This window comes from Mytilus californianus, unplaced genomic scaffold, assembly GCF_021869535.1.
Source record: "Mytilus californianus isolate M0D057914Y unplaced genomic scaffold, xbMytCali1.0.p SCAF_1, whole genome shotgun sequence".
Taxonomy (NCBI): Eukaryota; Metazoa; Mollusca; class Bivalvia; order Mytilida; family Mytilidae; genus Mytilus; species Mytilus californianus.
Window position 1 is genome coordinate 7558606 of NW_026262581.1, and position 23339 is coordinate 7581944.

General features: G+C 33.2%; 1 protein-coding gene across 1 annotated transcript; it reads left to right on the plus strand.

Annotated features, from left to right (window-relative positions):
• Positions 1–3354: 3354 nt before the first annotated feature.
• Positions 3355–22028, plus strand: LOC127699028 (GATA-type zinc finger protein 1-like). The gene is made up of 5 exons (XM_052202801.1): positions 3355–3723; positions 12142–12337; positions 14625–14758; positions 15810–15900; positions 20234–22028. Exons 2-5 carry the CDS (start codon positions 12144–12146, stop codon positions 20361–20363), a joined length of 549 nt encoding a protein of 182 aa, XP_052058761.1. The 5' UTR covers positions 3355–3723; positions 12142–12143; the 3' UTR covers positions 20364–22028.
• Positions 22029–23339: the final 1311 nt, after the last annotated feature.

The following is a 23339-nucleotide window of genomic DNA, read 5'->3' on the forward strand; positions in this document are numbered from 1 at the left end:
GTCATTAATATTCCTAGGTAAAAACGTCCATGCCCTTTATTTTAAAAGGTAAATATAATTGTTATGTTTAAATGTTGTTTAAGAGTTGTATATCAATTTTTTTTATAAAATTTATGTCCCCAGACTAATTTTGCTAGGAAATCATGTCCATGTCATTAATATTCCTAGGTAAAAACGTCCATGTCTTTTTTTTTTAAAGGAAAATTTTAATGAAACAAATTATTTACATGTAAACAATGGAAATTTAATTTTTATGCTTTAATATTGTTAAAGAGTTGTGCATTAATATTTTAATGAAATTTATGTCCCCAGACTAGGTTATAACGTCCATGTCCTTTATTTAAATAGAAAAAATTAATGAAACTTTCCAATCTTTACTTGTGTTTTTTTTTATTTTCAATAATTTTTATAATATAAAAATTACTAGAAAAACAAGTCTTTGGACAATTTTTCCTAGAAAAATAAGTGCCAGACAAATTTTACTAGCTAAGGACTTATTTTCCTAGAAATATTTGTCCTGGGACTTACATTCCTAGTAAAATAATGGTCATGGACTTTATTTACTAGGAAAAAAAATCTGGCGGACACATTTTACTACCGGACCAAATTTATTGTTACACTTCTAGTTTGTTAGATAAACATGTATACTTTAAACCTTTTCTATTAAATTTAGTAGACATATTACTTACAGTATCTGAGAAAAGGACCTAATCTCAAAAACAGACGTTGACCAAAGAACCATGTAATGAGGTCAAGGTGAGGTGAACCCTGTCAGATAGACGTGTACGCCTTACTATCATCCTAAGAACCCACTTTAGTTGACCTATTACACGTAGTATCTGAGAAACGGACCAACTCATCAAAACTTACGTCAACCCGAGAACCATGAACATGTAGTAAAGGTTTGATGAATCCTATCAGACAGACTGCGCCGTGTGAATCCAATAATGATGTATTTCCCATTTGGTAATAGTGGTAAAAATTTAAGTTAAACTTTAGAAGCGCAATATCTTTAATATTTGACTGAGACAGAAACAGTTATATAGAATCAAATTTACATACATGCAGAGTAACATTTTGTTTGATTGTTTTTTTTTTAATAGACAAACAACTTAGATAAATAAAGCATCCCCTTTCCTGGAGATAGAACATTTCCCTCCAAACAATGTTGTTTCAGAAATTTATCCCTATATTTTTATAGGAGATAGACCATGGATTTTTTAACTGTGTAATATCCCCAATTCTTGACTGCTGGATTTGCTAAGAATTGCTCATAGATATAAGTTTTAGCCATGGAAACAATTTAAGCATTGTACTACTAAGATCATTTTGATAACAATTATTTAACAGCAAAAATACCCGAAAAATAGTTGAGATACAACACTATAAAAATATTTTTCTCTGAACTAACTAGATGAATAAAGCAATAGGAATGTGGAGATAGAAAAATGTAGTTCTGACAATAACTTGTAGGGTGTAGAAATCTTGTATTATAGTTGTATTTGGAGATAAACCATTGCATTTGGATATCAAAAATAAAGATATCTCCATTTTTATCAAAAGTGGACATATAACACTTTAAGATTCACACGACGAGAGATGCACACTTTACAACCATTCCTCCGATCGAGTGTAATTGACTTATTATGTACAATATCTGAGAAACGGACATAGACACAAAAACTGAACTTTGACCAACAAACCACGAAAATCAGGTTAAGGTCAGATGAATCTTGTCATATAAACAGACGGTACTACAATATGTCGATACCTTTATTTTGGCATTACACAAGGTCATGTTTTTCTCTGACTGTAAATGGTGTCTTTACACTAAACCCATCGGATTGGATGTTGGATGTGTACTTAATGATATCTTATTCTTAGATACATGATTTTTTTTTAAATTATTAGTTGTTATTGGCTTGAACTAGCTGTCAGTAACTGAGATTACTCTCAGATCTGTACTTTGTGCCTTTTTTGTTGTCACAGGGATGTATAAATACCCTACCACGTCCGGTCTGTGTTTTTGTCAGGTGTTGTTCTGCTTTGTATCGATCTGATGAGTTAAACCCTTTTCAACTGATTTTTATAGTTTATGTTCTTATGTTGTGCTGTAACACCACTGTCCCCGGTTAGAGGATGGTTGAGCGCTCAAAAACATGTTTAACCCCGCCACATTCTTTATGTGCCTGTCCCAAGCCAGGAGCCTGTAGTTCAGTGGTTGTTGTTGGTTCATGTTTGTTATAGTTGTTTTTCGTAAGATGTTTTGTTATAAATCAGGCCGTTAGCTTTCTCAATTGATTTGTTTCATATTTTTCATGTCGGGGCCTTTTATAGCCGACTATACAGTATGGGATTTTCTCCTTTTTAAAGGCCGTACGGTTGCCTATAATTACTTACATCCACTTCATTTAAACTTTGGTGGATAATTGACTCATTTGCAATCATACCATATCTCCCTATTTTTATACATGCACACATAGCAATCATTTTTTGCACCTTTCACATATGGCATTCGAGAAAAGAACCTAAGAACGTAAACTTACGTTGATCAATGAACCATGAAAATGAGGTTAAGGACAGGTAAAACCTGTTAGATGGACATGTACACATTCTACTATCATTATATGTAACCGAATTAAAGTTTACATTTTACCTATCGTATCTGAGAAGCGGACCTAACTTTCAAAATGTAACGTTGATCACTTTTAAAACTATGGAAAGAATGTTAAGCTGATCAGATGAAAATTTACACCTATCAGTCAATAGTTCTGTACACCAATATTGTTAACATATGTCAAATTGGTCTTAACACGAAAACTTTAAGTTGACCGACGAACCATGAATTCAAGGTCAGATAGTTCATGTCAGACGGACACGTACTCCTTACAATCATTATATATACCAAATATAGTAGCCGTATTGCTTATAGTGCCTTTTAAAAATTTAACGTTGGTCACTGGACCATGAAAATGAGGTATGAGACAACAGATATATGCCAGACGAAAACCTCAAAACCAGAGACGACTGTAAACCATTTCAGCACTTCTATTTTTTCATATGAAGGTTTGCGTACTGAGTTAAAGCCGCCATCGCCGGATTAGCATCTCCGTCACCGCGACACACATCGCAGGCGAGAGAAAAAAATCTAAACCCGACAACAAAATCAAGGGAAGACCCAAAACTGATAGAAGGAATTTAATAAAAAAGAAGAAAAAAACGGAGAACAAAATTCCCGCTCCCGATAAAAAGACAAGAAAAGATGAAACTTTTTTTTTCCAATCATATAAAGTAATAAAAGTAGTGATGGCGATAAATTAATGGGTCAATTACACGAAATCATGTCACTAACGGTATTACATTTTGTGTACAATGTATTCCTGATAAATTAAAAACAGGTTTGTTAAGATAGAGTGTTATAGGTAACACAAAGAACCATGCGGTCAAATGTGCTTTACGTTCATGAATTACAATCGGTTGCTCTCCAAAAGCGTGCGAAGCCAGATCCCATATGTTGACATCGATTTGCATATAAATGATAACAAGGCCATGCATGGAGACTTTGTTGTGACGCTATTTCTTGAAAATACTAGGTACAGCCAAGGGAATTAAGCTAGAGTCTTTCCGAAAAACGGCGATCTGCATGCCAAGGAGAAATCGACTATATCAGTAATCTCATCATTAATCAGTCTGTCGTTGAGCAGGGTACATAGAAATCAAAAGGTAAGTACACCTGATATATGACCAGTTGATTTTGTCAATTGTGTGTTATAATTTGGTGGATTTGAAGTGTATCATTGAATCCCTTGTTAGCTGCTATATATGCTCTGGGAACAGTATATATGTTCCTGATATGCTTGATCATGCTTCATGTGAATAAACAGTTTTAACAATTCATTTTACAGAGACAACTTTATTATGTAGAACTCATTTATACTGATACATTAAAAATACATTTTCCAAAGATTTTACCGTTTTCTTTTCGAATTGCAAGTTAATTTAGTTCTTTGTATGTTGAATGTTGGTCAATGTCCTAGAAAAGTGTACTTCTTTAATGTGACATGACCCACCAATTTCTACATGAGAATTTATTGAATCGCCCCATCGTCCATTACTAATCTCAGTCTAGTTTGTACTATTTTCCTAAGCTCTGTATATTGTCAATACATAATATCCTATCATCAAAACCTGGATAATCTGAACTTGTTACACTCAAAGTAAAAACAATTTGCGAAACAGTTAATGTAAAGCATAGCTATCATTGGATATGTCAATAAAGTCGTGCCTGTACAAAATCCTTGACCGTCACTCCTACTGAAGTTTCACTGGGACTCTGTATCAAAAGTCGGTAGAAAGGAAACATATCCAGACGGTACCATTGAACTTAATATATTATAAATACATGTATAGTTGTCTCATTGGCAACCATAACACATCTTCTTATTTTCATATAGATTATTAAAATTTACTCCATGATGTATTTGTCGATTTCATGCCTGTATAAAATAAAAAATAGTCGCTTGTGTAGGGCAAAAATTTACATTAGATCTGAATGTTTCTGTTGAAATATACAAAAGCAAAGGGTATAACTTGACTCCAAGTCTTTGATGAAATTTAAACATGGAGTACTGTACTCGTTTTGCATCCCAAGAAAATATGTTTTCTCTTTTCGGGAGGTTGATGAGCCAAGAAAAATAGACTAATTTGGGTAAAAATTACTGTGACAGGCAAAAATACCCAAAGTGCTACCCAGAAATATTTGTAGCAGTTAAGATTTAACCTAACTGAGATTCTGATGAAATAATTTGATGGTTGAAAGTTGTGTTGTATATACTAACTTAAATTTTGATTTTAATAATTTTAGTGGTCAATTTGCTCCATTTACTGATATGAGAAGATTTACTTATGACAAATAAGCGAAAATGGAATAGCAAATCACAAACATATTTAGGGAATTTGAATCATGCATCAATAAAAAAAGCCTTCTTTATTACATATCCTAGAGAGCAACACACAGTCTGCAACAATAGAACACTAGACTAGTACACGAAAAACTACATCTTTGGTTAAAAATGCTCGGATCAATTGAGAGCATTCTCAAAATGATTTGCTGATAATAGAAATTATATGGTCCTACACTTTATTCAATGTGATCTTGATATAACTTAAGTACTGAACATCGGATGACCGCAAGTTCTGGTGGATGGTCACAAGCACTTGTCTCAGAAAAAAAAATCGCATGTCTATACCTGAAAGTAAGGTTAAGGTACATAGATATATTTTTTTCTGAGACAAGTTCCTGTGTGGATGATGAATAAATGACAGGGAATTCAACCTCACCGTTATAATTATTATATTGTAGTGATATAATCATTTGTTATCAGTATACTCTGGTTTGTTGTTATATATTATATTAATATTTGTATACAAGTTATATATATATAGCAGATCATCTTAATAACTCTTACAGGCAAATTTTCATCCATTTATAGTAGGCATTCATATTTTCCCGCTTCTGTTGCAAAACGTTCTCGAGGTATTCTTCCGCATGCGTTAACACACATTTTCGATATCCATGATGTGTTATTGATATATATATATTTCTCACGACAAAACATTTTCATACATTTATCTATGTTCTTAAAAATTATTTTCATGAATATTTATTGATGAAATTAATATATAACAAGCGATAAGTAATGTTATTTGGCACTCGATAATATCCGCGTAATTATACGAAATACGTACCGATTATCAGCTTGTATGTATGTTGATATTGTAAAATATCAGCTGTGAGTCACAATATGAAGATTTTTGTCGAGTGAGCGCAGCGGACGAGATCAAAAAGCCTTCATATTTTGTCGAGCAGCTGATATTTTACAATATCAATATGCAGATAACCTGATAATCGATTTATCGGGCGGTATTTGCGTCATTTTGAAATGTTTTCTTAGTTTCACCAGCAACCGGAAGTTAGCTTGATAAGTTCGGGTCAAACTTATTAACCCTCGGTTCAAACTTTATGACGTCGCTGATATTTCCGGGTCAAAGTTATTAAGGCCGGGTCAACGTATTTGACGTCACAAAGCCGTGATATGGAAAAATATTAAGAGCTGATCAGAGTGATATAGACAGTGGGACGACCGATAAGTTCAGTTATCAGTCAAACGGCAAGGAAATTTCTGCGGCAACATAACACCGGTATGACCTCTCAAGGTCACATCCGATGTAAAAACGATATAATTCTTACCTTTGGAGCAGTTTATATGTGCCTCTACTCATATTTTTCGTGTAAAAGGACAGAACATATAAACTGTTCTCAAAGTAAAATTTTGTTACTTATGACAAGAACCATTTAAATGAAGGAAAATAGCTGAAACAATAAAGAGTTTTATTGAAAATATCTTTAACACACACATATATAGTGGAAAAGGCAGGAGTCCATGGCCGTAGCTCCCATTTTCCTTAATCTGGATTAATGCAAATAGTTATAAATCTTGAGGATTCATAACAATCTACAAAACTAAAAACAATGGATCCGATAGAAGCATATGCTTGCGTTTCGGTGTAGGCAATTTCTTGACTATCTTGAATATGGTGAATATCATAATCGAAAAGAAGTGAGTCAAGTACGCCTTTTACACTCAGATGTGTTTGAGTATCATGATGTGCCCTTTAACCATGTACAAACAGTCAAAATGGGATATCATCAACTTATTTTGACTAAGTAGATATTAAACTTCCCTTTACGATAAACGTCAAATATGTGGGTAAAGTGAAATACCTGATAAATGAGTTATTCCATTTGTAATTTGTTTTCTTATATTGAAGGTTTTATTGCGTTGTTTACTTCATATTGAGTTTGAGATCTAATTGCAAATGCGAATATCGAACCAACTGTGAACTAAACGTTTTATATATGGATTTTTTTTTCAGTCAGTGAAATTCGCTGTAAATACGGTGTTTTATTAGAAACAATTATCAGGGTTTTTGCATGTTGATACTATCAAACATCAGCTGAGGGTCACAACATGGAGCTTTTTGTCGAGTGAGGCAGCTAAGAAATTAAAAGGGCTTTTCACAACATTTATGTACGTTTCGGCAAAACATTTTTTTACAGGTTGTAGGTATTCCTATGGGCATCGATTGCGGCCCTTTAATAACAGTCTTGTTCCTGTACTGTTGCGAATCACAGTTTATGGACAAACTCAGTCTAAATTCCATTTAATTGATAAATTCAACAACACTTATCGTTTTCTTGATGATATTATTTTCGTTGAATAATCAAGAATTCTCTAAATATACTTATGAAATTTACCCAAAGGAGCTTTAAATAAATCAATAATTAACAGTAATAACTGTTTCTTTCCTAAATTTAGATATTTCAGTTTTACTCAGGAAACTCTACACAAAAATCTACGACAAAAGGGACGTCTTACGGTGTTTATATATCACAATTCGTACGCAATGCCCGTGTCTGTAGTGACTTTTGGATTTCAATGAACGTGATCTATGTATTGCTAGTAAATTATTAAGACAAAGATTTCGTAACCACAAATAACTTTAAACCTTTACTAAATTCTTCTATAGATATACAAATTTGATTCGAAAGTTCGGCTGTACCTGTAGAAAAACATATTTCAACGGGATATACATAAAAATAAGGAGATGTTGTATGAATGCCAATGAGACAACTATCCACAAAAGTTCAAATGAAGTGGATGTAAGCATTTATAGGCAACTGTACGGCCTTCAACAATAAGAAAAATCCATACCGTATAGTCGGCTATAAAAGGCCCCGACATGAAAAATACGAAACAATTCAATTGAGGAAACTAACGGCCTAATTTATAACAAAACAATTTACAAAAAACAAATATGACAGACATGAACAAACGACAACCACTGAACTACAGGCTCCTGACATGGGACAGGCACATAAAGAATGTGGCGGGTTAAACATGTTTGTGAGCGCTCATCCCTCCCCAAACCTGGAACAGTGGTGTAACAGCTGAGCACAACATAAGAACAAACTAAAAAAATCAGTTGAAAAAGGCTTAACTCATCAGATCGATACAGAGAAAAACATCAAACAAAAACACAGACCGGACATGGCAGGGTATATATCCATCCATCATCCCTAACAACAAAAAAGACACTGAACTGAGAGTACTCACAGTTACTGCTAGTTCAAAGCCAATAACATTAAATACAATAAATCATGTATCTAAGACTAAAATATCAAATAGTAGACATCCAACATCCAATGGATTTAGTGTAAAGACGTCATTAACAGTCAGAGAAAAACATGACCTTGTGTAATGCCAAAATTTTGGTATCGACAGATTGTAGTACTGTGAAAGTACATATTTAGTATGGTTTTAATTTACTGATAACAAAATCAATTTTTATACCAATAAAAACAATATTCAAAGATTTAATTATAGTGTTGAAATTTAAGAAATTGAGAGTAACCTTTTAGAATAAGTTTATTTAAAGGATTGATTAGTTTACCCGGAACGTATCTAAATTTCCGGGCTCTGTTAACAACATCACCGTAAAATTTATGATGTGCTATTCCGTTTGAAATAAGTTTTCTACAGGTACTGCCAAACTTGCAAACCAAATATTTGTATCTATGGAAGAATTTGGTAAAGGTTTTAAGTAATTTGTGGTAACGAAATCCCTGACTTAATAATTTACTAATAATACATAGATTACGTTCATTGAAAACCAAAACGTAAATACAGACACGAGCATAGCGAACAAATTGGGATATATACACACCGAAAGAAGGTGCCAAAGGAACATCACCGTCCAAAATAGGAAAATTAACAAAAGGGAAAGAAAAATCATCCCTTTTGTCGTATTTTTTTTTTAAAGAGTTTCTGGTGTAATACTGAAATATCTAAATCTAGGAAAGAATAGTTATTGCTGGTAATATTTGATTTATTTAAAGTAAATCCCTTTGGGTAAATTTCATAAGTATATTTAGAGAATTTTTGATTATTTAACGAAAAAATATCATCAAGATAACGATAAGTGTTGTTGAATTTATCAATTAAATGGAATTTAGACGGTTCTTTACGGAGTTTGGCCATAAACTGTATAGGAACAAGTCTGCTATTTAAGGGGCACAATTGGTGCCCATAAAAATACCTACATGTCGATAAACTTTATTGCCGAAAAGTACATAAATGTTGCCAAGGAGAAAATTTATAGTTTTAATCATCTCATCACACCCCCAGTAAGTATATCTAGCATATTTACCTTTCTCATTTTAGAAAAAGGCTTTATATGAGTTGCAGCAAATAAATTTGCAATCAGATTTATCAAACAACCATTTCATTAGATGAGAAAACTTTTGTTTGATAAGATTGTGTGGAAGTGTACTATAAAGAGTGGAAAAGTAAAGACTGTCAACCGAATCAAAAGGACCATCAAAAGCACGTAATTTATCTAAAACATCCAAAGAATTTTTATTTACACTCCAAAAATGGTTAATTCCACTATTTTCATATGTTTTATTACAAAAATTAATGATAAGTTCTTTGACATTAGTTAAGGAATTAGTTAAAAGCACCGAAAGATTTAGTAGTAGAACACTTACTAGAGGCCGAAGTGAAACGATATTTTACGGGTTTTTTGTATAGTTTATGTAATCAATACAAAGAAAGGACCTTCAAATGTTCAGAGGAGGCCTTAAGCTGAGCTGTGATAGTGACATGATTATTTACTATATGACTCTCTGTGGGGTGTACGGCCTTGAATGTAGTTGAATGTATAATTTCATTCTTAAGGACTTCCGTGTAGTATTTACGTCATACCACCACCACATTGTTGGCTGCTTTGTCGGCCGGTACGAGCATAAAACACTTTGCGAGTACTTGAATATTGTTTTTTAATCCTAGAAATGGGCGTATTACTTACCCTTTAACTATTTTTCTAAATTATTTTCGAAATGTGATATGCGAATATCAACAATATATATTGAAATAGGAATCAAGTGACTTTTTGTCAAATTTCTCCTGTTTACATCATGTTTTACAATAGGATGAAAGAGCTTCTTTAATAACCTGACGACACTCTTCCCAATTTATTTTCAACGGTGGACGATATTTTGATCCTTTTTTCGGAAAGTTTATAACCTCTCGGTCTTGAACGATGTTGAGGTCCCCTGTAATTACATGGCCATATGGATCATATCTAAACTTCGATGTTTCACATTCTCATGTTGAAGGAGCATTATTTTCTATACTGACGTCTGATGTAACTGACGTATAATTAAAAATTAAACTTCTACTGTTTTTTTTTATACGAATAAGAAATTATAGGTGGCTCAATGTTATCAAAATAGGGAGGTATAAAGTTTTTAACGGTAGAGTCATGAAAAATACTAGACAAATTAATAAAACCAATACCTCTATTAATGTATTTTATTTTAAGAAAATTTATGATCTTCAGGTTTGTAAATTCGAGGGAACAGTCTATGGTGACAAAAAACTGTAATAATCCGTGTACACTCATATTTTGGACTGAAAAACGATATTGTATCACACTCGTTATAAATATGATGTAATTTACTAATTGGCATTTGACCCAGTTTGCATAATAATTGATTTCTACCATTTTTTTTAATTTAGATAAAAATCTTCAAGTGTAAACTTAGAACGATGTTTATTTCGTTGATTTTGGTTAACGCGATTGCCATGAGACCTATGATTGTTTTTATCAACAATAGTCATAATATCAAAAGAGTAAGTTTTAGATATGTTCTCTTGGCCCATGATGTTGTCATTTAGACCCTGGGGATACGCTGTCTGTAGACGTTTAATCCAAGACAGTTCGCAAATTTTACGGGAATCTTCAAACTGTTTATGTGCTTGTCCTGGTTGTTTATGGACGGTTTGAAGTGGTTGGAATTTGATAAATTTAATATCGTGTTTGTGTTTTTCTAAATGTTGGTAAATTGCACAAGGTCATGGTTTTCTCTGACTGTTAATGGCGTCTTAACACTAAATCCATTGGATGTTGGATGTGTACTGATTGATATCTTAGTCTTAGAAACATGATTTATTTATTAGTTGTTATTGGCTTTGAACTAGCTGTCAGTTACTAAGAGTACTCTCAGATCTGTACTTTGTGTTTTTGTTGTTGTGGGGATATATAAATTCACTGCCACGTCCGGTCTGTGTGTTTGTTACTAGTAGTTGTTTTCCTGCTTTGTATCGATCTGATGAGTTAACCCCTTTTCAACTGATTTTTATAGATTGTTCTTATGTTGTACTGTTACACCACTAAACCAGGTTAGGGGAGGGTTTGACGCCAGCAAACATGTTTCACCCCGCCATATTCTGTATGTGCCTTTCCCAAGTCAGGAGCCTGTAATTCATGGGTTGCCGTTTCTGTATATCATATTTCTTTTGCTTATTATTTTGTACATAAATTAGGCCGTTAGTTTAAATTTTTTGTTTGAATTGTGTTACATTTTTTATTTAGGGGCCTTTTATAGCTTACTGTGCGGTATGGATTTTGCTCACTGTTGAAGGCCGTACAGTGACCTATAGTTGTTAACTTCTTCGTCATTTGATCTTTGGTGGAGAGTTGTCTCATTGGCAGTCATACCACATCTTCTTATTTCTATATCATATTGAGTCGATCAGCTGATTTATTTCAATATCAATACGATGAAAATCTTATAATCGATGTTTCGGATTGTATTTGCTTTTTTCAATGACCGAAAGAACACTTTTTCTTTGTTTTGCGAGCAAACTGGAAGATGCATGACTTGATAACTTCGAGTCAAACTTATCAACGTCGGGTCAAACAGTGTATGGTGGGTGATAAGTCTGGGTCAACGTTATATAGTCGTGTTAAGCGATGGAACGAGGAGTTGAGTGGAGTGATACAGACACATGCGAAAGACCAATAACTTTCGCAACACTTCTAAAAAACACACTTAATAAACATCGATATTCCTATTTGGAGTACAAAATGTATATTAAAAATTGGATAGCTGACCATTCAGGTCTTCAAAAGATAGGTTACTAGTATTTCGTTGCTCACAAAAATCAACTAACAAAATTAAATAATCACAGGAATTCTCGTGTAATTTTCCGTATTTTAATGCTTTCTTCATAGCCATGTCTGCTGACGACTGTTCGGAGGCCTCATCCTCAGATGATACATTTTCGCCAACAGTTAGAAGGAGAAGAAAATGTTATAAACCTACTAGAAGTGCATCAAAAACAGATCCATCGTTCAAGGGTGCAACTGTTTCTATGATGACACACGTAAAAGATGGAGACAGCTACCTGTTCATATCAGCACACTTCAGGTAGGTAGTAACTGTATAAAATATAGCACAAGTTGAGTCTCTGTCCGGTATCATCAATGGGTGAACATGAAAATGTTTGCTTCTCTTCTAAACACACAGAATTTGGTGAGCGAGGGCAAGAACTTTTGACTTTTGTTTTGAACAATTGTGTTTTAGTGGTGTGACATATTTGTTCCTATTATTCTTCGAGTGAGCTTTCCATATGACGTTAAACATTCATCCTTTATATACAAGTACACACAGGGTTTTAGTTAAAGAAAAAAAAAGAAACCGAAACCAAATTATTCATGGATAGATGCCCTGCAATCTAATTAAAATATAGTTCTCTGATTTCGTTGTCCTCTTATATGTATATAGGTCTAAATTTTAATCAGATTGGATGGCCGGTTTTTTAAACCTACGCGACAATTTTGAAAAGACAAAATAATATTGTTATGTGTCTGCTATTGCAGCTTTTCATTTATTTAATTTTTCATTCAGCTAGAATACGTGGAAATGCGTTTGAAAATTTATAAATGTTATATTAAATTCCGAATGTATATGATATTTGTAATAGTGAATATCTAAGTGAACCTACAATTTTGGGATTAAGTATTTTTAACCCCACGAAAGTTCAAACGGGTTGAAAATTTGGTAAATTCTAGTTGTCACATTAAACAAATACAAATATACTTAATTTTCTTTGATATGTATTACTTTTCACACTGCAATATACTGGCAACTTGTATTAAATCTACTTACAATGTCCAGTATCCGGACTGATTTGTGAATGGGCGTATTAAAAAGTGAAATAATAAAAATACCGAACTCCAAGGAAAATTCAAACGGAAAGTCCTTTATCAAATGGCAAAATCAAAAGCTCAAACACATCAAACGAATGGAGAACAACTGTCATATTCCTGACTTGGTACAGGCATTTCCTTATGTAGAAAATGGTGGATTAAACCTGGTTTAATAGCTAGCTAAACCTATTAAGCCCTCCAGCCATAACTGTCCATTCTATTTTTTCTTATATCTATAACTTCAAAAATTCGCTGCTTATCCTTACGCTTTAGAAGAATAGAAGCGTGGTTCCTGACAGTAAAATCCGTTCTGAGAAAGTAGGGTCCGTTTGGATATAAGGGTAGTATGCATACATACGCAGCCGCATGTGATCTGATTATGAGGTAAATCCAATATCCCGTATTGGGAGAGTCACGCTCCTTGTGCGTAAGATCTTTTTACTGTACACTTACAAAGTAAATTTGTTCACCCTATTATCGGCATATCCTATTTTTCTGTGGAAGTACAAGTTCTCTGTCCTTCATCCTGGTCGACCCACTAAGAATCTACTGAATAGATTTCACAGGCACATAACTAGTTTATACAAGTTGCCTCTCGACTCTTCTTTTCTAAAAATAAAAGAGAAGAGTGACAGAACTACAGCTATTTAGAGATTATGTGAATTTGAGCACGACCACTTAAATTAAGTAATATTTACGTAACATTTGATAAGAACAAAATTTCAACACAAAAAAAGAAAAGAAAAGAAAAGCTCATGTTTGATTTATTGTTTTATATGTGTTTTTGTCACTAGACGTTTAAGGTAGATCATAAGTATATATTTTTTGAGACAGAATTTTCTTATACTTTGCCAAAATGAAGATTTTACTATGCTTTTTTTTTAAATATAATAAAAAGTGTGGGTCACCGTGCTATTTTCCAAGCTATGAGTCGTTGAAAATTGCCTAAATTTGGTTAGATTGTTCATGAAAAAACACATTTGTGTGCATAAAAAGAAATCTATGAGATAAAATTTTGAAATAAATTGTGAGAAGATAGGTTTTATAAAATGTTTTAAGAAAATAAAAAGAAAAAATGGTGTCTCCGAACTTGTTTTCTTGCTACAAGTAAAAATTTTAAATTTCCCTATCAGTCCAGTATATATTTTATACTAAAAGAGTTATCTCCCCTTAAATGGCTTATTTGAAAAAATTGATTTTAAAAACACAAAATTTGATATTTGTTTAAATATTTTGTATAGTACAATAAATCACCTAGTTTTCTTTATATTAATAAACAGTGTAACAAATAAATTGCAAATCTGTCTCCAAATTTGCAGAATTGAGCAAATAACTAGACCAATTTTGTACTGCGATTGTACAATCCAAGATGGCGGTATACCATGAAACAACCTTAAGCGTTCAACAATCCATCAATAAATCAGTTATCAGCCTATCATTACATACTTTTACATTCCCAATCGCGAATTAAAAATTTCAAGAGTTTATAAATGTTCATTTTATAGTAATGTGAATTATTTGCTGAATAAAAGAAACCATGGTTGTGGAGAGTCTTTCTATGGATTGTATGGCTCCTTGAGTGAAGATGAAGATTTACCAGAATCATCAGAAACAGCTAGCTATTTCTTTCCTTGCTCATGTAGGTTATTTGTTAATTCAGTGACATAGTCACAGTATATATTTTTAAAGAATTTTATCTTGAGACCCACATCCTATTACCAGCTATCGGTACTGCAATAGGCAACACAGATAAAAATATGATGTATACGATTGCATAATCCATTGTATAACAATGACAATTGGGGACTACTGCCAAAAATCTGCCATTCACGATAGCATAATCCATTGTATTACAATGACAATTGGAGACTACAGCCACAAATCTGCCGTACACGATAGCATAATCCATTGTATTACAATGACAATTGGAGACTACAGCCACAAATCTGCGATACACGATAGCACAATCCATTGTATTACAATGACAATTGGAAACCTCAGCCAAAAATCTGCCGTACACGATAGCATAACAACTGTTTTGATTGGAAATCGAGAGACAATAAGAGGTATACGAGTATATGCATGCACGGGTTTTTGATAGTGTAAAATGGTCGAAAATTTGTTTTTTATTCTATGATGAAAAAAAAGTCCAAAAAGTCAATTAAAATAAACACACAATTCTTCATATAATAATTTAATGAAGATGATGGATGGCTGTTTAACGTCCAGCGGCAAATTAATATGCATATTCAGGACGGGAACATTTTAATGTAATATGAATATTAACCACAGACACCGGATTTTTTACGTGCTAGTTCACAAGGTAACAAACAGTTCGCAGGATAACATGTCACCTTACCCGGACACATTCCGACTTCGAGCCGACCAATCTTTGCTCTTACTCTTTAATGCCGCGTGCTTAGCGGTGAAATAGCAAATACCAATTTTAAAGTCTTTGGATTGACTCGGGCGGGGTTCCAATCCACAACCTCCCGCACTCGAGGTTCTGTTCAAATATGAATAAAGATAAAGATAGACTCATATTGATATGAAAATATAAATAGTTATACATTACTTGTAAAAAGATATTTCATCTATAACTAACATTAAACTGCATGACTGATGTCACTTTTGCTGAAGCTCTGTGTCATTACACATACTCCATTTCTTATTACTTCATTTGGTTACAGCAAAAATGTGTGCCTCCTGCTCCACAAGAAGAACTCCATTATGGCGAGATGCTGAAGATGGGACCCCATTGTGTAATGCATGTGGTATAAGGTATATATAATTCTGTTTTCTTACACTATTTTTTTGGACCATGTATACAGTTATACCTGGGAACAGTATATGTTCCTGGTTATACATAACGATTTTTTTCATAAAAAGATGTTTACATTATACAAAATAATTAATTTTACACTATGAAATATACCATAGGCCTGCACTTAACATAATCTGTGTTTTCTTTTGTTGTCACAAAGTTGAAACTTTCCAACCCTGTGAAAATTGGTTAGTATCTTAAAGCACTTGCAACCATTGATGCTTATCAATAAAAATTTAATCAAAACTGTTGACTTCATCATAATCGTTTTACTTAGATATCATTACTGCATATCCATTTTAAATAATTGAAGTCGAATTATGGATTTTAAAGGACAAGACAGCAAGTGATGTAACACATATTTAACAAGTAGAGCATCTAAAATGTGCATTCTTTTACTGAGATATAAAGATTTGTTCATCCTCGAAAAGTCATATAATTCTCTGCCCATGACTCGGGAAATATGAATTTTCTTAGGTGAACAATTTTCCAATCTCCCAAGGCAAGGGGAATAAATCAAAAATACGACCTCTTAGCGGTGTTTTGAATAAAGTATTGGATACAATGGGTAACATATATAAGCTCACCATTAACATACTTGAGACCCAAAAGAAAAAGGTAATGATGTATAAAAAATTTGTATGCACGTCCTTCATTTTAAATATAGATGACGCATTGGAAATCGGCTGGTAAGTGAGTAGTAGTATCAGATCATTTATATTCCCCAAAAACCCGTGGCGTTGTGGCTGAACCATTTTTGGGCAGACCCCGCCCCCTCTACCCTTTTGGGTATTTTCCCTCCCCCATCCCGATAAGGTTAAAACCGGAAATGACGTCACCGGGATCAGTTTGAGGCTACGCTAGGTGTTAGGCGTTCACAAATATGGCCTGGATCCCATATATGGTCATGCCCCCTCCCTCCCCCACCAGGAGTCGATACATGGATTCTCGTTTTATTCATTCCGGAAGTAGACTATATATTTCGTTGTATATACCGCACCTCAAAATGAGTCACTACAAGACCTTATTTGGTCGTGCAATGTCTACCTTACGTCAGATGATTCACGCCACCCCTTTCATCAGAAGAGTCACCAGGACTTCCCAAAAACAGGATAGAATAGTGTGGACCCCTAAAGTGGCGTCATTTTCTAAAGTAGCAATACACAGCGGTTAGGAAAAAAACTTAAAATTGACACTCATAATTTCTAACCGGCACCTTTTTTCCCTTCCTTTTTAACAAATAAAACTTTATATTTGTATTATGCATGTGTATATTTATGGAAAGAGCATCTTCAATAGATTTTATTTCAAATAGTTATAATGGTGAAATATAATCTCTTTTTGGTGTAACCATGGCAACAATCTGCATTTATTTGATACAAAATATTGCAAAAAGGGGGGTGAAAATGCCACAAAAGTCTCAAAAATTTGGTCCAAAGGAGAATTTCAATCCATTAGAGTGATACCTTTCCTGAAACCATATACATTTATCTATCAAAAGGTCCCAAAAAAAATCATATGCATTTCTGCTCGTTTTTCCATAAAATTGAATTGAAAAGATCGAGGGTCAAATCTTTGTTGAAAAACATTACCCTTATTTCTGGACCTATGGACAGTTCGGATGTGAAAATACGGACTGTCAAACAGACAAATGGCCTATAAAACATGCTAAAAATAATCTAAATGTTCATATAAACCCACTTGGAAGGCTATATTATTCTTCTACTATCTAAAAATCAATTTTATTGTACAAAAACTTTCATATTTAAAAAAATCACCATGGCCAAAATGCGAAACTAAACTTCTAACTGTGTATTGCTACCTACGTAACACATGACTCTCATAGTCGGCATTGTAAGTACGTTTCATTATACAACAGCATGTCTCCCTATTTGGAAAATTAAAATTTAATAAAATTTTAAAATTTAAAATTCACAAAATACGAAAAATATAAATATTCAAGTTTTTTGGAAAATTAAAAATTTATAAATTTTTAAAATTCACACAATTCACAAAATAAAAAAATTAAAAAAAAATTCAAAAAATGTTAAGAATTTTTAAAAATTCAAAAAATCAAATTCAAAATTTAAAAAATTGAAAAAAAAAATTGGTAAATTGGTCAAATAAACTCATCATATATACCAGGATTGAAATTATGTATTTGCGCCAGACACGCGTTTAAAAACCCCTGCCGATTGAATTATCTGCAGAGACATTTCCCGCGCGTACGTTTCGATCACAAAGTCCGAGCAAAAGAAGACCCGTCTCGTTGGTATTGGAAATTTCGGGACGAACGATAACTCTAGCAGTGCACATTCCCATTCTCCGTCCAAAGTGTAGCTTTTGTGAAGCTGAATCCTAAATGCGCCACCGTTGTTATTTTCAAAAAGCGAAAGAGAATCCTCGCTCGATACGTAAAGGTAAAATTAGTTTAGTTACAAGTTTAGCTTCAGGCACTCATATAGACGTTTGATAGGTTGATCAATTTTATGCAGTGATTTTTTTCGATTTTTTTTTTTTTTATTTTTTTTTTTTTTTAACTTTTTTGATTTAATTATTTTTATTATTTTTTTTCTATTTTTTCAATTTTGAATTTGATTTTTTGAATTTTTAAAACTTTGAAAAACTTAAGTATTTTTTTGAATTTTTGAATTTTTAAATTTTTAAATTTTGTGAATTTTGTGAATTTCAAATTTTTATTTGAGGGATATGATTAAATTTTAGTTTTCCAAATAAGGAGAACTTATGCTGTTGTATAATGAACGTACGAACAATGCCGACTATGAGAGTCATGTGTTACTTAGAAAATGACGTCACTTTAGGGGTCGACACTATTCCATCCTGTTTTTGGGAAGTCCGGGTGACTCTTCTGATGGAAGGGGTGGGGGAATGGGATAAGATCAGGACCCTCTGTCATTCATCTGAAGAAATATTACACTGCATGAATATATGGGGACGGAACACGTCCTGGAGTGAATCATCTGACGTAAGGTAGACAGTACACGACCAAATAAGATCTTGTAGTGACTCATTTTGAGGTGCGGTATATACGACAAAATATAGAGTCTACTTCCGGAATGAATCATACGAGGATCCATGTATCGACTTCCGGTGAAGGGTGAAGGGGAGGGGGCATGACCATCATATGGGATCTAGGCCATATTTGTGAACGCCTAACGCCTAGCCGTAGCGGAGCCTCAAACTGATCCCGGTGACGTCATTTACGGTTATAACCTTGTCGGGATGGGGGACGGGGAAATACCCAAAAGGGAAGAGGGGGGGGTGTGTGTGCCCATAAATGGTTCAGCCACAACGCCACGGGTTTTTGGGGGGACTATAAATGATCAGATACTACTACTTATGCGGATTGGATTATTGTGCCTATTTTGTTTCACTTTACAGGGTGAAAATCTGAAGGCTTCTGAAACGTATAAATTCTGGCCGCTCTACGCTCCAGACAACCTAATTGTATAACCTACCGATTGCATTAATTGTTCATTTGTTCTCATCCAGAATACCAGTATGAATGACATATTTGCCACTGAACTCTTACCAAACAATCAATCAATCAATCACTCATCAGATGCATGTAGTCGTGCAGCAATATTGATCGAAACAGTTTGCAAAACGTTTTGCAAGAAAAGTTTTGTTTTAATTGTGAATAGAAAATTGCATCTTTTCGAGAATGGTCACGTGGTTCCCTTTCTACTTTACTGATATATATTTTGTTAATTAATATATTAGATTATATCAACTATTTTAGACTCAATGTGTTATAGATTTTCCCTTGGGTAACTTCTGCCTCTTTAAAAAAAAAATGACATGGAAAAGATATTTATATGGTGTAGATAAGTTACGGTCTTTACAAAAAAATTACAAAATGGTAACAAAAGTAGGGTGAAAAATTGTGCATATAGGGACAAAAAAAAGCCTAAATGGAAAACGAATGCTATAAAGCTATAAATATGAACTGAATGAGAAAATGTACGTCGACTAGGTCAACGCAAACTATGAATGTCCATATAACATGAAACCCATATCCATCATAAGCTATGAATGTCCATATATATAACATGAAACCCATATCCGTCTTTTTATTAGTTTTTGTTGCATCTACTAGAGGTGGCGTGTTGTCATCACCAGAATTGACGTTCTTTTCCATATTAGTAAACCACTCATGATTTTGTGATTAGCTTTATTATTTGAGCCTGTCATTCAGATCGGACTACGATTTTAGAGTTTATATCTTCGATAACATATGTTTTATCATTTTTCCCTGTATTTCTGTAGGTTTAAGAAGTATCGTATGAGATGTGGCCATTGTTGGCACATCCCCAAGAAGGATGTCAAGACTTATCCAAACTGTCCTGTCTGTGGATCAGTCCTACGAATTACCGTTGGTCGTCGGTCACCATGGTGAAAATACAGTTTTATAGCATGAGAGAATATTTGCAAGATCGAGAGTGTAATACTAGTGTGACGTTTTTTAAAGCCAGTATCAGCAAAATTATAACAAACAGTCTTAAAATAGGATAAGTTTTATATTGTGATGTAAAAAAACATTTTGACTTTAGCTGTTTATAAATTTTTTTACATTATGATCATCTTAAGTGTTCAAGATATTTTAGTATTGTTTTATTGACAAATAACATGTGATTGTACAAATTATTGTAAATACATATTAGTCATTTTTTCTCCATTCACGTCACTGATGATGTGCAAACATTTATACACGACAAGCGCAAGCTAATGTTTCTTATTTTATGGTGTTAAATACCGTCCTGCTATTCATGATCAGACGTATTAGTAGTTTTGCTACAACTAATAGTTTGTGTTCCACTAGCATTATCACATTCAACAAAAATACTTAGAAATAAGATTAAAATCTCCCTCGTTGTAATATTCTCTCATGTGTACATTTAAAAGAGGAGGTATGATACGAACCATTTTCTGGACCCCTGAAACTACAATTTGATATTAAACAGTGATATTCTTATGATGATGTAACCTGTACATGGTCGTTTTTACACATACTGTTTGGGTGAGTATGAGCTACAGCCTTACCTGTAAAGATAATTATGATACTCACATTGGCATCTATGTATACGATACCATGAAGCAAAGGCTGGGGCTAATTTTCAAAATATAATAACGGTTCGAAGTGAATATAGTTTGACCTTTTTTGCTGTTTTGCATTAAATGCAAGGTTTGAATTCCTTGAGCAAATATGTAAAACAAAATTCAAAAATATAAATACTGGCATCAGACAACATGTCTTTCTTGTGAACATTTGACGGATTTTATTAGATTGCTTTTTTACTTTGATTATCAAAGTCAAGGGGACAGAACCAGTGGCCTTAACATATTTTCTCTTTTGGGGATATGATTAAATAAGTCTTCAAAACTTTAGTTTGTTTCTACATAATTTTTAGTTTTTCTCATTTGTGAATTCTGTTATTTTTTGTTTTCTTGAAACACAGATAGTGTTTTCAGATTATTATTTTGTTGAACCATTCATGTGATTTCCAAAATACTTATTAATATATTTAGTTCGAATAATTTGTTTGTTCTTACAGATATTATCCGCCGGTGGGTTTGATAATTATCGCATGTATGGACATTTATGATATTTGTTTTGTTCTTATTTAAACACAGGTAGTGTTTTTGGTGTTATGAGGACTTTAGGAATACTCTCTGGATCCACATGTTTATGGGAGTCTGCATATGACTTCCATTTATTCCTTGACTTAAGTTTAACATTTGAAGTGATTGCTTAGATAACAAGTTACATGATGATGAGCGGCACTGTATAAGAGATTTGTTAACAATATCATACCTATTATTAAGCCCTCCTCTTCAATGGAACAGTTCAACTTATAAACATTTAAATGGCCAGGTAAACACCAACTGATTCTGGGGAAAGGTTTTATTTCCTTTGCAATAAGTGTAAACTGATTTTTGGCATTATAATAGTGCAATTCCATGACTGCATGTGATCTACATAAGTGATATCTAAAATAATGAATTTAATATTTCAGAGAATTTACGAAAAATATATTTATTGTTATTTTTGTAAGATTTATGTATAGAGAGTTATTTTTGATAATAAATTTATTTGTTACAAAATTTTGTTATTTTATCATTTTGAACTAAAAAATCTGCTTGTTTAGTGTCTTTCATCGTAGCCGAGATGAAATCATGCATTGAGAACTTGGTAAGATCATCCAAAAATCAATATAATCCTTCTGAAGGCATGGGAAGGACATAGAGCAAATAATTCGAACACACCGTAGGAAAAGACAGGAGTATTCAATTTTATAAGTAATCCGTTGAATACTAAACTAAACCAAAATCTCTTGCTTCTGTTGTATGTGTAGAATTTGGATTGTAAAATATGGATTTTAATGAGAAAATTTACATCCTTTTCATAGTACTTGAAACAAAAATCAGGTCTCTGTACCATCACTACCCAAACTTAAACTAGACCTTTCTCAACCCATTAGGAGACATTTCAGGATTTTCCTTCGGAAGGATGCACGAGAGGCAATTTTTATTCTATCTTTTTATTGTTCCTGATATTTAAATAAACAATTTCATGACGGAAAATTTATTTTGTACACGTCTTTTTAATTGCAAAGAGTGAATATAAAAACAATCGCGCAATTGGGGCTGTTGGTGGGATTAAAATAAGAAATTATGAATGATTTATATATTATTTGTTTTTATCTTAAACACGTGACTTGAACCTGAAGCCAGTATGTACAATCATACTAAAACGGTCTGCAATAAGGAGATATGGTATGATTGCCAATGGGTCTTGAGCCTTATACAAGGAATACCTGCACACTGCCGATAAATTTTATTTCCGAAACGTGCATATAGATGTTGTCAAGGAGAAAATGTACAGCTTAAACATCTCGTCACAATTCCGGCATATATATCTAGCATACTTTCCTTTTTTCATTACAGAAGGTTTTATACGAGTTGCCGCAAATAAATCTGCAACCAGATTTTTCAAATGACCATTTAATTAAATGAGAGAACCTCTGCTTCATCAGATTGTGTGGCAGTGTATTGGAAAGAGGTGAAAAATCATAGGCTAGCTGTCAACCGAATTGAACAGACCATCAAAAGCACGTTATTTATTCAAAACATCCAGAGTTTTTGATACTCCAAACTAGTTAATTCCATTATTTTCATACGCTGTATTGCAAACATTAATAACGAATTCTTAGATAGAAGTAAAGAAGAAGTTAACAGCATAGAAAGATTAGTAGTGGAACACTTAAAGCCGAGATGAAACGAAATTTAAACGGGAATTTTGTAGTTTAGGAAGCCAACACATAGTAGATCATAATAGGGACTTTATAATTTTCAGAAGATGCCTCAAGCTGTG